Source organism: Pteropus alecto, unplaced genomic scaffold, assembly GCF_000325575.1.
Source record: "Pteropus alecto unplaced genomic scaffold, ASM32557v1 scaffold271, whole genome shotgun sequence".
In the NCBI taxonomy this organism is placed as follows: Eukaryota; Metazoa; Chordata; class Mammalia; order Chiroptera; family Pteropodidae; genus Pteropus; species Pteropus alecto.
The window spans coordinates 351,487-365,818 of NW_006430730.1; the positions used below are offsets into that span (position 1 = coordinate 351,487).

Sequence of the window (14,332 nt, forward strand, 5' to 3'; positions counted from 1 at the left end):
CAAGAAATCAGTGGGATGAGATTTATGTTAATAGAGTTCGTCATAGGAAAAAAAGTACACGAGTAAAGTAATATTCATAGTGATGAACGATATCCAAACTTTAAATTTTCCGTGAATCTCATTTACTAATATTAGGATTCAGAGACATTTTACAAGAGTTATACCCAAATTTCAAGTGATATTTCCATTGATTATTCAGTGGAGAAGTAGAGAGATAACCAAACACTGTTCTGTCTGTCTTGCCCAAATTTTCTTATTTGGTCTGCAGATGCCCCTCACCTGACTTATGTTCATTCAGAGGAGACTTGTCAGTCAAAATAGCTCTTTGTTTTGGAGAAAATTGTTCAAGAATTGGTAGGCTTTATTTATTAGTCACGTTAGTTTCCTTACTATTCCCACACAAGTCGAACCGATATGCATCCAAGCTTTTAAAGTATTTTAAAATTGGATAGAGATTTATTATACATTTATTATGGAATTAATGCTCTTTTTTGCAAAAAAAAAAATCAGTTATTCAGTTATACTACATGAAGGACTTATAAAGAAGAAAGTTAAAGTAGTATTAATATTTTGGGCAGGAATGTTTTAGCAAGATTTTTCTGTGCACCTGTGTATGTGTGTTTCTGCAGAATATAAATTGTATTAATTGAACATTCAAATGACAAGAGACTGTCCAACTCCTATTTAGAAAAAGTAATTCTACCTAAACAGGTTTCTTATACCTCAGTGAATATAAGAAGACGAGGAAGATGCCAGTAAACTCCTCTAGTTTGATAAAACTTTCAGGTATTTACACCTTTTTAGGTTATGTAAATCAAGAGTAATTGTTATGGCACAATTTATCAAATAAGATAGCCCTTCAGCTATGGCCATGCCACCCTGAACAAGCCGGATCCCGTCTGATCTCGGAAGCTAGGCAGGGTTGGGCCTGGTTAGTACTTGAATGGGAGACCACCTAGGAAGACCGAGTGCTGTAGGCGTAAAAAATAAAAAATAAGGAATTGTAAGCTGGCAAGATCTTTGCAGCCTGTGAGGTCAACAACCCAGGGTTGCCTCGCCTTAAAAAAAAAAAAAAAAAAAGATAGCCCTTCAGGATTATGTGTTTTTTAGATTTTGAAAGTTGCTTTCACAGGACATAACCATACCCTCTCCTGTCCAAGTATCTTTTAAAGCTCCATTATGCAAATAATATTTTGTAGGACAGATTTATAATAGTAGAAATCAGAATAAGATGGTGATAACTATAAATATGCATGTAAATCTTTACATAGAACAGGAGAATAAGATTGAACTGCTTATTAAAGTTCTCCATTTAATGCCTTGTTAGATTCTCTTTTTTAGTTTTATGTCAAAGAATGGTGTCTCTTTTGATAGCTGTGGGGCAGGAGGAAGTTCTTTTGTTAGCTTTCTGAGAATCTGTTTTGCTCATGTTGTTAGTTAAAAATAATTTAATTTTCAAGGCTTGGCTCTAAAATATTTTAAATGTCATTATAAAGAAAAGAGCGGGCATGAGATTCAAATTTTACTATAAAAACAGAAACAGAAAACTTTGTTTAATAACAGTAGAATAAAAGATGTGTAATACCTTTTAATAATACTATGTAACTTTTATTAAGTAATTATATGTCCTTAAATGGTATATATAATATCTCGGTCTTCATAACAAGTGTATGAGATAGGTGCTATTCTTATCCTTACACTATCAATAAACTAACTGAAAAGTTAGAAACTGTCAGACTAAAATTCACATTCGGAAAGTCTGATGATAAAGTCTGTGTTATTAATGACATAATCCCTCCATCGTTTTACATACTTCTTTAATTTGCCAGTATCAGTCAGTAATTCATCATGAATTTCTTCAACAATAAATATGGATCGGTGTGATCAGTATTACTAAGGCTTTGGTGCGCCATCGTAACTGACCATGATTTATTTAGCCTGTTGCCTCCTGTGGCCATTTATATTTACAATATTTGGTTATTCTAAGTTGTTATATGGTAAACATATTATGCATATATCTTAATGTGCTTTTAAAGCTATTTCCTAAGAAAAACTGCATAAAAATAACATTTTAGTCAAATATCAGACATAAGGGCTTAGGGTATGCTGGACTTTATGACAGTAATTACAGGAATACAAGTGCTAAAAACATAGTTACTACTCTTAAGTTTCCTGTAAGATACAGCAAATAGTATAAGATCAGAGTAGATGGAATAAGTGTTAGATCGAAAGTAATAAAAGCCACTAGAGAAATACACGTGCCTTAAGGGTTCATAGGAAGGAGATATTACTTCTCTAGCTATACCTCTGTCAGGTTTCTATCAAATTATTCTAAACTCAGGGGAACTCCATAGCGATGTATGGATTTTATGCTGTATGCTCCCTACCAGCGCCGTTCAGTAGAAGTTTCTGTGATAATGGATCTGTTCTGTATCCACGTTCTCCAGTATGGTAGCTACTAGCCACATGAGGCTGTTGAACACTTGAAATGTGGCTAATGCCACCGACGGACCAAACTTTCAAGTTTATTTAATTTTACTTAATTTAAAATTGATTTAAATAGCCATATGTGGTTATAGGCTATCATATCAGATGGCACAACTTAGTATTTTACAGTTTTTATTCGAATAATGTTAGATTTAAAGTGGGACTAATGGGAAAAGATTATTCAGCATCAGTTTGTAGGATATCGAGGCCGAAAGGATAGTTTCAGTGTAAAATGAAGTCAGGAATACATCTGTCAGGAGTACATGAAAGGAAGCCTCATTGACACCAGCTTGTATACATACAAGACTTTGCAGTACATTCATATACATGGACATATATAAAAAATCAGAGTGTTGGTCAGGCATGAGAGCTAAAGGAAAAAAAGACATTCAGTAAAAATTTAACAGCTGTTTTCAGATTGTCTTCAGCTTTTTCCCCAAGTTCAAGAGAATTGTTTTAAAAAGGGAAAGCTTTCTCTTATCAAAATAAATACATATGTATGCTTATGTATGTGTATATTTTATACATTTTTCCATCTTTATTGAAATATAATAGATAATTAGTTGCTTGTATTTACATTGTACAATTCGATGAGGTTTTTTTCAATTATAGTTGGCATACAATAATATACCAGTTTCAGTTGTATAGTGGTCAGAGATCCATGTAACTCACAAAGGGATCACCCCACTAAATCTAGTACTCCTCTTCCCCCTTACATATTTATTACATTGTTGACTATTTTCCTTGTTACACTTTATATCTCCATTACTGTTTTGTAACTATCCATTTTTACTTCTTAATCCCTTCGCCCTTTTTCACTTCCCCACCTCCCTCCTGTCTCATAGCCCTCAAAACATTATCTGTATCTGAGTTTGTTTTCATTTTTGTTGTTGTTATTTATTTTGTTCTTTAGATTCCACATGTACGTGAAATCATGTGATATTTGTCTTTCTCTATCTGTCTGACTTCACTCAGCGCAGTACCCTCTAGTTCCATCAGGGCAATTTTTTTTTCCATCCCTTTCTTTTAGTCTGTGTGTGTCTTTTAAACTGATGTGAATCTCTTGTAGGCAGCGTATATAGGGATCTTGCTTTCTTATCCATTCAGCCATCCTATTTTTTTGGAGCATTTAATTCTTTTCCATTTGAAGTACTTGTTGATAGAGATGTAGTTGTTACCATTCTTTATTCATCTTTTTGATACATGTTTTTTCTTCTTAAAGAAGTCCCTCCAATATTTCCTGTAATACTGGTTTGGCATTGATGAATTTCTTTAGCTTTTTTTTTGTGCGTGTGTGGGAAACTTTATCTGTCCTTTGACTCTAAATGATAGCTTTGCTGGATAAAGTATTCCTGGTTGTAGATCCTGGGTTTTCATCACGTTGAATATTTTGTGCCAAGCCCTTCTGTTCTGCAAAGTTTCTTTTGAGAAATCAGCTACCAGTTTTATGGGTGCTCCTTGTAGGTAACTGTTTTTCTCTTGCTGCTTTTAAGATTCTCTCTTTGTATTTAACCTTTGGCATTTTAATTATGATGTGTCTTGGTGTGGGATTCTTTGGGTTCATCTTTTTTGAGACTCTCTGAGCTTCCTGGGATTGTATGTCTATTTCTTTCAACAAGTTAGGGACATTTTCCATCATTATTTCTTCAAATAGCTCTTCAACTTCTTGTTTTCCTTTAGGTACCCTTGTGACAAGGATATTTTTACATTTAATTGTATCCCACAGGCTCCTTAAATTATTGTTATAGTCTTGGCTTCTTTTATCTTGCCATTCTGATTGAGTGTCCATGGCTTCCTCATCCTCTATATTGGTGGTTCAATCCTCTTCATCCCTTCTGTTGATTCTCTCTAATATACTGTTCATCTCAGATCATGAGTTCCGCATTTCTGACTGGTTCCCTTTTATAATTTCCATTTTCATTTTTATGTTTTTTATCTCTTTGTTTATGAGTTCATCTATACTTCCATTAAGTTCATTGAGCATATTTATAACCAGTGTTATGAACTGTGCATCTGTTAGATTGCTTGACTCCATTATTCCTGGATCTCTGTTCCGTTCCTTCATATGGTTTCTACTTCTTTGTCTTCCCATTTTGGCTGCCTTTTTTATGTCTTTTTCTATTTACTAAGCTCCTAAGTTTCCTGGTCTTATTAGCGTGGCTTCGTGTAGTAGGTGTACAGTGGAACAGTCCTGAGAGGGCTTCAGCTGCAGGATAAGTTTAGCCAGTTGCCTAGGAGCTGCTCAGCAAGGAGCACCTGACTAAGCGAAAACACACCTGGATGTAGCTTGGGTGGGGCCCGAGTTGCGGGAGGAGGGGTTTCAGGGAATCCTCTGGACTGAGTGACCTCTGCTACCCAGTTTGATGATGTCTCCGCTGCTATGGCGGCACTGAGTCCACGCACTGGGAGGGGGTAAGGCTCAACAGAGGAACAATGGATACCTCCAGCACGTCTGTACAGAGAGTATCTTACCTAGACCCTCACTCTGACAACTCGGTGTCCCCCTGTGAGTCCTTCGGGCCCCCTGCGCAGCAGAACCAGCACTGGTGCTCAGAGCGAGCAGGTCCATCACCGGGAGAGTCCACTCGCAGATGCGACCCCTTTAAGAGGCGTCTGCGGCAGCCTCCGTCTCAGCTGTTCAAGACCAGGCAGCCCCGCATCCTCACCCTGTCCTACCTTCTGCTTTTGCAGGGTTATTTCTCAGATTTCTTTCTAGTTGTATGGCTTGTTCATCTAGCTCCCAGGCAGTTTCCCTTGCTGCTGCTCCTTGTTTCCGTCACAACTTTGATTTGGTCGCCAGAGGGATGAACAGAGTCTCTATCATCTACACCATTTTTTTTCTCCTCTATGTATGCATATATTTTAAATTGCTTTTAAAAGTTATGGATTATACTTAAGCAAAAATAACATCAAAAACACGCCATGCAGGTCAGCAGTTTTCACATATGGCTATATAACTTTCTAAACTTTTTTCTGTCTTGATTTTTCCCTCTTTCATTCTTTGTATATATGTGTGTATGTATGTGTGTGTGTGTTTTACAAATGTAATCGTATTGTATATTCTGGTTTTCAGTCTGATTTTTCTATTTATAGTCTATCTTAAATATTTTCCACATCTTTTAAATATTTTCTCCAATTAGTATGGTACTTAATATCTACTTAATATTTATATAATATTCCGTTACATAGAGGATCTATAATTAACCAGTCAGCTATTGCTGGGCTCAGAGTGCTGGACACTGCATACATCTTTCTTTTTAGAGTCAAAAGGAAAATTAATTTATTAGAAAAGGGGTAACTCCACAGACAGAGCATGGTCTCCTTTCAGAGGCAGAGAGTGAGAGAGCCTGAGAGAGATTCGGACAGAGACAATAGAGAGGGACCAGGACAGTGAGAGAGACAGAGTAAAGGCACTGAGAGGGACCCTAAGGGTACAGGGAATTCAGTTTATATCATTCTTCAGTTCCTGTGAGTTACAGTTTAAAGACTTTGTCAGCCCATTTCCTTTGATATGAACATACAGTGAGGAAGGGGAAGAGTATATAGTGTGAAAAAGTAAGAATATATAGTGTGAAAGGCCCGCTGGCAGTTCCCAGCCTTTAATCCATAGGTTCCTAGTGGTTTTAGCCGCAGGGAATGACTTGGTTCTCATTTTCCCTTCACAGGTGTGGGGCATGGGCTGTCAGCAGCCCCAGCACACATCTCCCTGTGTTCGCAGGTGTCCGGGCCTGGCTGCAGGGCTGGTCAGCACATGGCAGTCTCTGAATGTGGCTTGGTTAACATTTTTAATTCCTTGCCTCCTTCCTACGTTATTCTCCCCTCAAGATTTTATTCCCTTATTCCTAAGGGGATGTTGAGGGATGAAGATCTGTCTTCTGTAACTTTATCAAAGCTGAGAGAGGCCCGTAGTCCCTCAGAGCCCCGGAGGCAGAGAAGGTGAGGCCGGTCCAGCATGTAGAAGTGGCAGGAAGCCTTGCAGCCCGTCCTATTGTGGCCAAAAGGTACTGCGCAGTCTTTTAATTTGGAGTTTGGAGTTTGCACGGGGTCCCTCGGCAGGTCTTCTCTGCAGTTCCGATGGTGACACCGAGTCAGGGAGGTTAGAGGAAGGAAAAGCAGACAGGCCCGGAGGAATCCTGCCCAGTTAGGGAACAAGTCTCTCACTGCCCCCGAGAAATAGGCCTCGACAATTTGCCCAAGGCCAACTGATCAGCACGTAGGGAAATGAATCCCAGCCACTTTCAGAGGAGAGGAGCCGTGGGGAACTTGGGTGGGACGAGTTTATGTCCTTTGGTCCCTTAGTGGTCACTAGAAAAGATGATGCAGGACAGGGCAAATTTCCCCGAGTGGAGGGGAGACCAAGCCCTGTCCGAGAGAAGAGGGTCCTTTGGCAGAGAGTGAAGAAAGAATTAAGCACACACGCCAAAGTCAGCGTCAAAAGGAAGGTTTATTAGAGAAGGGCTAACACTCCACAGACAGAGCGTGGTCTCCTCTCAGGCAGAGAGAGGGGGACGGTGAGGGACAGAGGAAAGGCACTGAGAGGGACCCCTGCCTACATCTTAAAGCAGAGTTACAGTCATTTCCTTTGGACACAGTCCTAGAAGTAGGTTTGTGTGGTTAAATTCTTTTACATACTTGTACGTGCTCGATTTAAAGGTCGCACAAATCTATAGCACCTACAAAATCTCCATCGCCCCCCGCCCCCACTCGGATGGCATACCGTCAGTCTTTTAAGTCTGCCAGGCTCATAACTTTACACTAGTACTTTCTTATTTCTTTAATGAGTGTCTTTAATTTAATAACTTTGGTGGATGGCGTGCTTTTTTTTTAGTGAATTACCTGTGCTCAAGCTCACTAAAAGAAGAAATCCTGCAGTACAGAGGAAAAATCCAGAGTTGAAAGAGAATTGGTTTTACATTTACAGAAACGTGCATTCAAAACACAGCTTTGCCTCTTCCTAACTGAATCTGAGCGAGGAACTTTGAGCCTCTGTTACCTCATCTGTTGGTGTTGTTGTCACCTGTGACCGTGGGCGTGAATTCACACCTCCACAGCCTTGGTATTGAGAGATGAGAGTAGTAAGTGAATTCCTGCAGGAAAGCATGTAAATGAGCCTGATTAGGAAATAGAAGTTGGTTGGAAACAGAGCCCAGAGGATTCTGGAGGCTGAAGTTCTGGCTGGGGCAGGACTCCACATAGGAAGTGCATTCTGCAGTAGGAAACTGCCTCCTGTTTTCTGCCTGTATGTCTGCCGAGTCTAGATACTTGAGCCATGACAGACATTCGGGTTTGGATGGGGCAGCCCCCTCTCAGCTCTAGAAGGTGGACGTGGATGGAAGAGGATCTGCTCGCGGCAGGGCTCGACGATTTGGTCTCAGTTACAGATCAACATCGTCAGAAACTGGAGTGCACCAGAGACCCTTCTGCTGGCGTGCCTGGTCTGCTCTGTCTCCACACTTGAGCAGGTGGTACCCCGTGGCATGGGGGAGGTTTGGCTTCATCCAAACTCCCTGTCCTCTCTCCTGCTTTGCGTGTGGGGCATTGTAGAGATGGAAGTAGAAAGAAGGCAAAACAGGATCGTGTTAAATCATTGGGGATTTCTGAGACGCGCCTGGTCTCAAAGCCTTTTGTTCCTTCTCCAGCCCTGGCTTCTCTGGACTCTGCTTCTGCAGTGGACGAGGCCCAAAGAGGACTGAGAGGTTCTAAACCATGGCCCAGGTAAGTTCACATTTCCCCTCCTTGAAATATTGTGTTTTTTTGTGAGGTTATTTTTATTATCGTGAGGTTATTTTTATTTTGTGAGGTTATTTTTATTAATTCGCGAGGTTATTTTTATTATCCCGGGGCTTCTGATGCTGGATCTGCTCCCCGGTTGTTCCTCGTGTCCTCATTTGCCTGCGTTCACCTATTTATAACCTCTGTGCTCAGACGGGGCGTTGACGGAGCAGTGAAGGGTGAAGTCACTTGAGGGAAATATTTGAACTTTCCTCGTTAGAGCCAAGATTTCATGACACAGAGGTGATGGCCCTGTTAGACTCCACAGGCCCGAGTTTTGCAGGTTGATAAGATGGAATTTAGTGTTGCATGTTTTGCACGTGCTGAGGTCTTATTCCTTGAGAGGCTTATTGGACTGGATAGGAGTGGGGTTGAGGCCTGCATGTGGAGATCTCAGGCATCTAGCCAGGGGGCCCTGGCGGAACGAACAGGACAGAGGTCAACTTCGTGTTTGAGGAGGTCGTGCTGGTCTCCAGTGGCATCAGTGTCATCGTGGATCATCCTGCATCAGCATCCTCTCTCTCAGGACCGCGGCAGGTGTCCCTGGACATGGTGGCAGGAGCCAGTAGGAAGCGCCTCCAGATCCCTAATTTGAAAGTAGCCTCATGGGATTGGGGAAGACCTTAGACATTTTGTCCAGCCTGAATGCCTACATACGAAAGAAGGATTAGTGTGATATATCCATGAGATCAATGATTAGCCAGCCAACAAATAATTTAACTAAAAACTTTGTCATTTGTTACAAGGAAAATACTTCTGATATTATCTTGCATAATGATGAGCCTGAGTTTCAATGAAAACAAATGTTAATCGAGTCCTGTTTTCTAAGATGAGAGATTTTAGAGTACTTTTCAGGAAAAACAGGTCATTACTTCTTGTTTTTTTAATTCCGTGAAGGGAGGAGAGAATGGAACTCACGTTTATTCAAAATTTAAAATGCAAGCACATGATAGGCAGAGTGCTTATTTATATGATTTTATTTCACTGGGAAGCCTTGATTATTTTATTCATCCCTAGACCCTTGGATAATTATGTTATCCCGCTACATACAGGACATCCTATTGGTAGCAGCAGTTTTCTTTAAAAGCATATCACTACTCTACTTTAGAAGTACTAATTTCCTTATTTTACCCCACATGCCACAGGCTCGAACTCCAATTTACTTGTTTGCTTCGTTGCCTCTTTACTGAAAAGCAGTTTCCATCTTAAAAATACATTTCAAACAATGTTTATAATACACGGATCTGTCATTTCAGGTGTCCCTGGCGTTCAGGGATGTGGCCGTAGAATTCTCCCAGGAGGAGTGGGCGTGCCTGGACCCCGCCCAGAGGGCCTTGTACCGGGACGTCATGGCGGAGAACTACAGGACCCTGCTCTCCCTGGGTGAGGCAGACTGCACGCGACTAACGATCTGTTTTCCGAAATATCAGTTTTCTCCGTTGTTGAATTTCAGAGCTCTTTTTTAAAAAAACCAACTGACTTTCTTCCCCCTATTTGGAAGGAAATAGTTTGAGCATCACTGAGTTGGAAATGGGCACTTGCGCTAATAAGCGCCTTCATCTCCCCCACCCCTCAGTGACCTTCACTCCTCCCTCTGGCTCTTCGTGCTGTTGCCTGTTTTCTGCGATGGTGCCCAGACTGGTTTCTACAACATTTTCAGACAAGCCAGATTTCATATTATGTGTGCGATCAGAATTCCTGTAACTGCTCTGTTGTCTGGCCCACCTGCAAAGAAATCAGCTGGTCTCAGGGTTCTGGTTTTCTTTGATCATCAAAAGAGCCTCTATGGTTTATATACAGTGGGTTGGGTTAACAATATCCATTTAAAATTCAAGCAAACATTTCCTTTCCCAGAAGAGACGTAGTCTTCTTAATCTACTTTGTGTTTGAAAGTCTGTGAATTTTGCAATTTCCGTTGAAAGATGATCTGAAGAAGATCCTGGAAGCGTTTTAGGAAACAGTATTTTTCTTTTAATAAAATAACAAAAATACTATTATATATTAGGTATCCTTTTAAGTCTTTACACAGTTAATTCATTTAATTCTCTTAATGGCCCTATGAAGTTGTTATATTAGCCCTATTTTGCACTTGATAAATAAATGTACAACACATGGAAGGTAAGTAACTTTTCAAGGTCGCAGAGCTGGTAGGTGGCAGAGGATTCGAACCCAAGGCTGTAAGGCTCCAGAGTCTGTTCCCAGCCCTTCTCCATGTGCCTTTAACAGCAGAGCAGACCTTTTCCCTCTCCTGTCTGGTTGCTCTAGTCCTATGATCATGGGTCCATTTAAGTGTCAATATCCTTTAGTGGCCATTTTCATTGTATCAAGTACCATTTTGACCTACAGGTTAATATAAATATAACCAAGTCCAAATTGTTTGTCCTACATCATGTGGCCTATCTTCTTGCGAGCAGGACATTCCATTCCTAAGCCAGATGTGATTACTTTATTGGAGCAAGAGAAAGAGCCCTGGATGTTTGTGACGGAAGGAACAAGAGTTTGGCACGCAGGTGAGTGATGGCCAGGCAGGCAGGGAAATGCCATCCCAAGTCATAGCACCCTGGCTCCGGGAGGGCCGCGCCCCTGACGTGGTGTTCGGAAGGCTCCCTTCAAAGTCTCAGGACCTGTGGAGAAAAGGCCTGGGGCCTGGGAAGACATTCAGATCCTCTCAACATGAGCTACCAAAGGAAATTCATTTGTACCTCATTTCCCATGCTCCCCGTTTCTCTTCTATTTCCCTCCTCTCCCCCCGCCCCCCATTTCGAAGGGGACTGCTCTCTCTCTTCGCTTTTGACAACCATTTTACCTATGTTTCCAAGTCCTCTTTTATAGTTAGACTTCCGTGCAGTTCTCCATTGCCTAATTTCTCATTCACATATCTTTGATGAAGTGTTTATTAGAATCTTTTGCTTCCTATTTCCTGTTTACTCAAAACCAGGCACTGTGCTAGTCTAGACACCATTGATGTAGGTTCCTGCTGTCAGGGACACGTTGCTGTCGTAGTGAGGGAGACGTGCAGTAAATAAGTAAACAGATAAGATAATATCAGGTCGTAATGTGTGTCGCGAAGAAAATTAACCAGGGTAAGGAGACGGAATGTCGGAGGGTCGGCAGGGCTAATTTAGATCATAGCAACAAAGGCCGCTCTGTGGTGATAACCTGTGAACAGAGATGTGAAGTAAAGTGTCAGGCCCAGTGAAGGCTGAGGATGAGCAGTCCCAGCAGAATAGAAGTGGAATTGCCACATCATGGGATAGGCGTATTTTCTTAATTATATGTATCGGGAAATACTTTACATAATATAAATTGCATCCATTTTATTTTATTTTTTAAATTAATTAATTTAATTGAAGAAATGATTTAAATCTTTTCCCCCCATCTACCTTCCCCAGCCTCCCTCTTCCCGTTCCCTCTGGTAACCACTGAACTGTATCCATTTTAAGTGTCAAGTTCTGAACTTTTTAAAACAGTTTCATTGATGTATAATTGTCATACAATTAACTGAAAAAATTAAAACTGTACAGTTTGATAAGCTGACATATGTATGTTGTGGAACTCTTAATCAATATAGTAAACATATCCTCTGAAAGTAATGCAGTGGTATCATATTGTGGCTTTAATTTTCATTTCTCTAATGCCTCCTGATGATGCTGAACAGCTTTTCATTGCTGAATTTCTCATTCATATATCTTTGATGAAGTGTTTATTAGACTCTTTTGCTTCCTTTTTAATCGAGTTGTTAGGTTTCTTATTATTGAGTTTTGAGAATTCTTTGTGTTTTGGATACAAGTCCTTCATCAGACGTATGATTTGCAAATATTTTCTCCCATTACGTGGCTTGTCTTTTCATTCTGTTAACAGTGTCTTGAACAGCAGAGGTTCTTCATTTGATTAAGTCCAGTGTATGACTTTTCCTTTTATGGATTACGCTTTCAGTATCATATTTAAGAAATCTTTGCCAAACCCGGGGTTACAACGCTTTTCTCCTATGTTTTCTTTGAGAATTCTTATAGTTTTAGAATTTTACATCTCTTTACCAATTATATACAGACTCTTGAAGAGGAAGAAATATTTTCCAACTCATTCTCCAAGGCCAGCATTACTCTAAAACCAAACCAGACAAAAGCGTTATGAGAAAAGAGACCTACAAATCAATATCCTTCATAAATACAGATGCAGAAATCGTGAACAAAATTTTAGCCAGTTGAATCCAGCCATTTCTAACAAGAATGGTGGTCGCTGGCGATCCTCCAAGCTCCCGGGCTTGTAGCCGCGTCACTCCGGTCTCTACCTCCGTCTGCACGTCACCTTCCCTGTTGCGTCTGGTGTCTCATCCGCCTCTACGTCACTCTTGTACCTGTCATTGTATTTGGGGCCAAATCCAGAATAATCTCATCTCAACATTCTTCACTTGATTACACCTGCAGACTCTTTTTCCAAATTAGGTCATGTTCGTAGGTCCTGGGAGTTAGGACTTGGACTTCTCTTTCTGGAAGCCAATGTTTAACCGACTATCTGGAAATAATGACTTTTATGATCTTCCTTTCTAATCCTTAGATTATTTTCCTTGCCTAAATCTACTAGCCGGGACCTGTGGTATAATTATTGAATAGAAATGAATTTGAGCAATTGTGGGGTGAATTAGTAATAAGAAAACTCAGCCGGTGCTTATAAATAAACATCTCAGTACTTTAGCTGGGATCGGGACAAAGAAAAGCAACGATTGCCATGCACAGGGTGGAGTGTAAACAGTGGTGGAGATGCATCCGCGTGCAAGGTAACCATAGGGAATTTGAGAATGATGAGTTATAAAAATGACATTTTTTCCATAAAGTGTTATTACAACACAGCCACACTCATTCAATTACATGTCTGTATTCCTGTAGCTATCTTTGTGCTATAACAGGGACCATATGCCCTACGAAGCCTAACATTTTAATTTAATTTATTTATTTACTTTTTATGGTGACATTGGTTAACGAAATCCGGTAAGTTTCAGCTGAACATATTGACAGTAAGGCATATATATGTATATATTTACATTGTGTGTTCACCTCTCATAGTTAGATTTCTTTCTGTCACCACATATTCGACCCCGTTTTATCCCATCTACCTCTCCCCTACCTCTCCCCCACTACCCTCTAGTAACCACTAGCCTATTGTCCATGTGCATGAGTCTCTGTTCGTTTGTCATGTTCATTTGTTGCTTTTAGGTTTATATTCCACATATAAGTGATATCATGTGGTTTACAACTTTTTCTGTCTGAGTTATTTCACTTAGCATAATTATCTCGGGTCCATCCATGTTGCTGCAAATGGCAGTATTTCATCTCTTTGTATGGTTTAGTAATGTTCCATTGTATATATGTACCACAGCTTCTTTAGACAATCGTCTATCTAGAACACTTCAGTTGCTTCCATGTCCTGGCCATCGTGAATAATGCTGCTATGAACATCAGTGTGCAAATATCTTTTCGGATATGAGTTTTCAAGTCTTTGGAGTAAATATCCAGTAGAGGGATTGCTGGATTATGTGGTAGATCAATTATTAGTTTTGTGAGGAACCTCCTACTATTTTTCATAGTGGCTGTACCACTTTGCAGTCCCACCAGCAGTGTATGAGGGTTTCTTTTTCTCCGCAACTTCTCCAACATTTGTCATTACTTGTCCTGTTGATTACAGCTATTGTAACAGGTGTGAGATGGTATCTCATTGTGGTTTTGATTTGCATTTCTCTAATAGCTAGCGATGTTGAGCATCTTTTCATATATTTTTTGGCCATTTGTATGTCCTTTAGGGAAAAGTGTCTTTTCGGGTCCTCTGCCCATTTTTTAATTGGATTTGTTGTTGTTGTTGCTGTTGTTGTTGTTGTTGTTCTTGTTGTTATTGGGTTGTATGAGTTCTTTGTATAATTTGGATATTAGCCCCATATTGGAGGCATTGTTTGCAAATATATTTTCCCATTCGGATAATTGTCTCTTTATCTCGTTGACAGTTTCTTTTGCTGTGCAGAAGCTTTTTACTTTGATATAGTCCCATTCATTTATTTTAGCTTTTACTTCCCTTGATTTTC

At 40.2% G+C, this 14,332-nt stretch overlaps 1 protein-coding gene and 1 pseudogene across 8 annotated transcripts in view; both read left to right on the plus strand.

The window, feature by feature from the left end:
* ZNF546 (zinc finger protein 546) overlaps positions 1-14,332 on the plus strand; it is a 23,031-nt gene that overhangs the window by 1,236 nt on the left and 7,463 nt on the right. For 5 of the 8 annotated variants that reach the window (XM_015594669.2, XM_015594682.2, XM_015594664.2 and 2 more), the window contains 3 exons: positions 8,127-8,202; positions 9,516-9,642; positions 10,674-10,769. In XM_015594669.2, coding sequence (XP_015450155.1) covers positions 8,194-8,202; positions 9,516-9,642; positions 10,674-10,769 — 232 coding nt within the window. In that variant the 5' untranslated portion in view covers positions 8,127-8,193. Of the gene's footprint in view, positions 1-6,087; positions 6,489-7,315; positions 7,950-8,126; positions 8,203-9,515; positions 9,643-10,605; positions 10,770-14,332 lie in introns of those variants that run through there. The other 3 variants (XM_025050625.1, XM_025050618.1, XM_025050626.1) reach the window with 3 other exon arrangements.
* LOC112484453 lies at positions 862-980 on the plus strand (annotated as a pseudogene).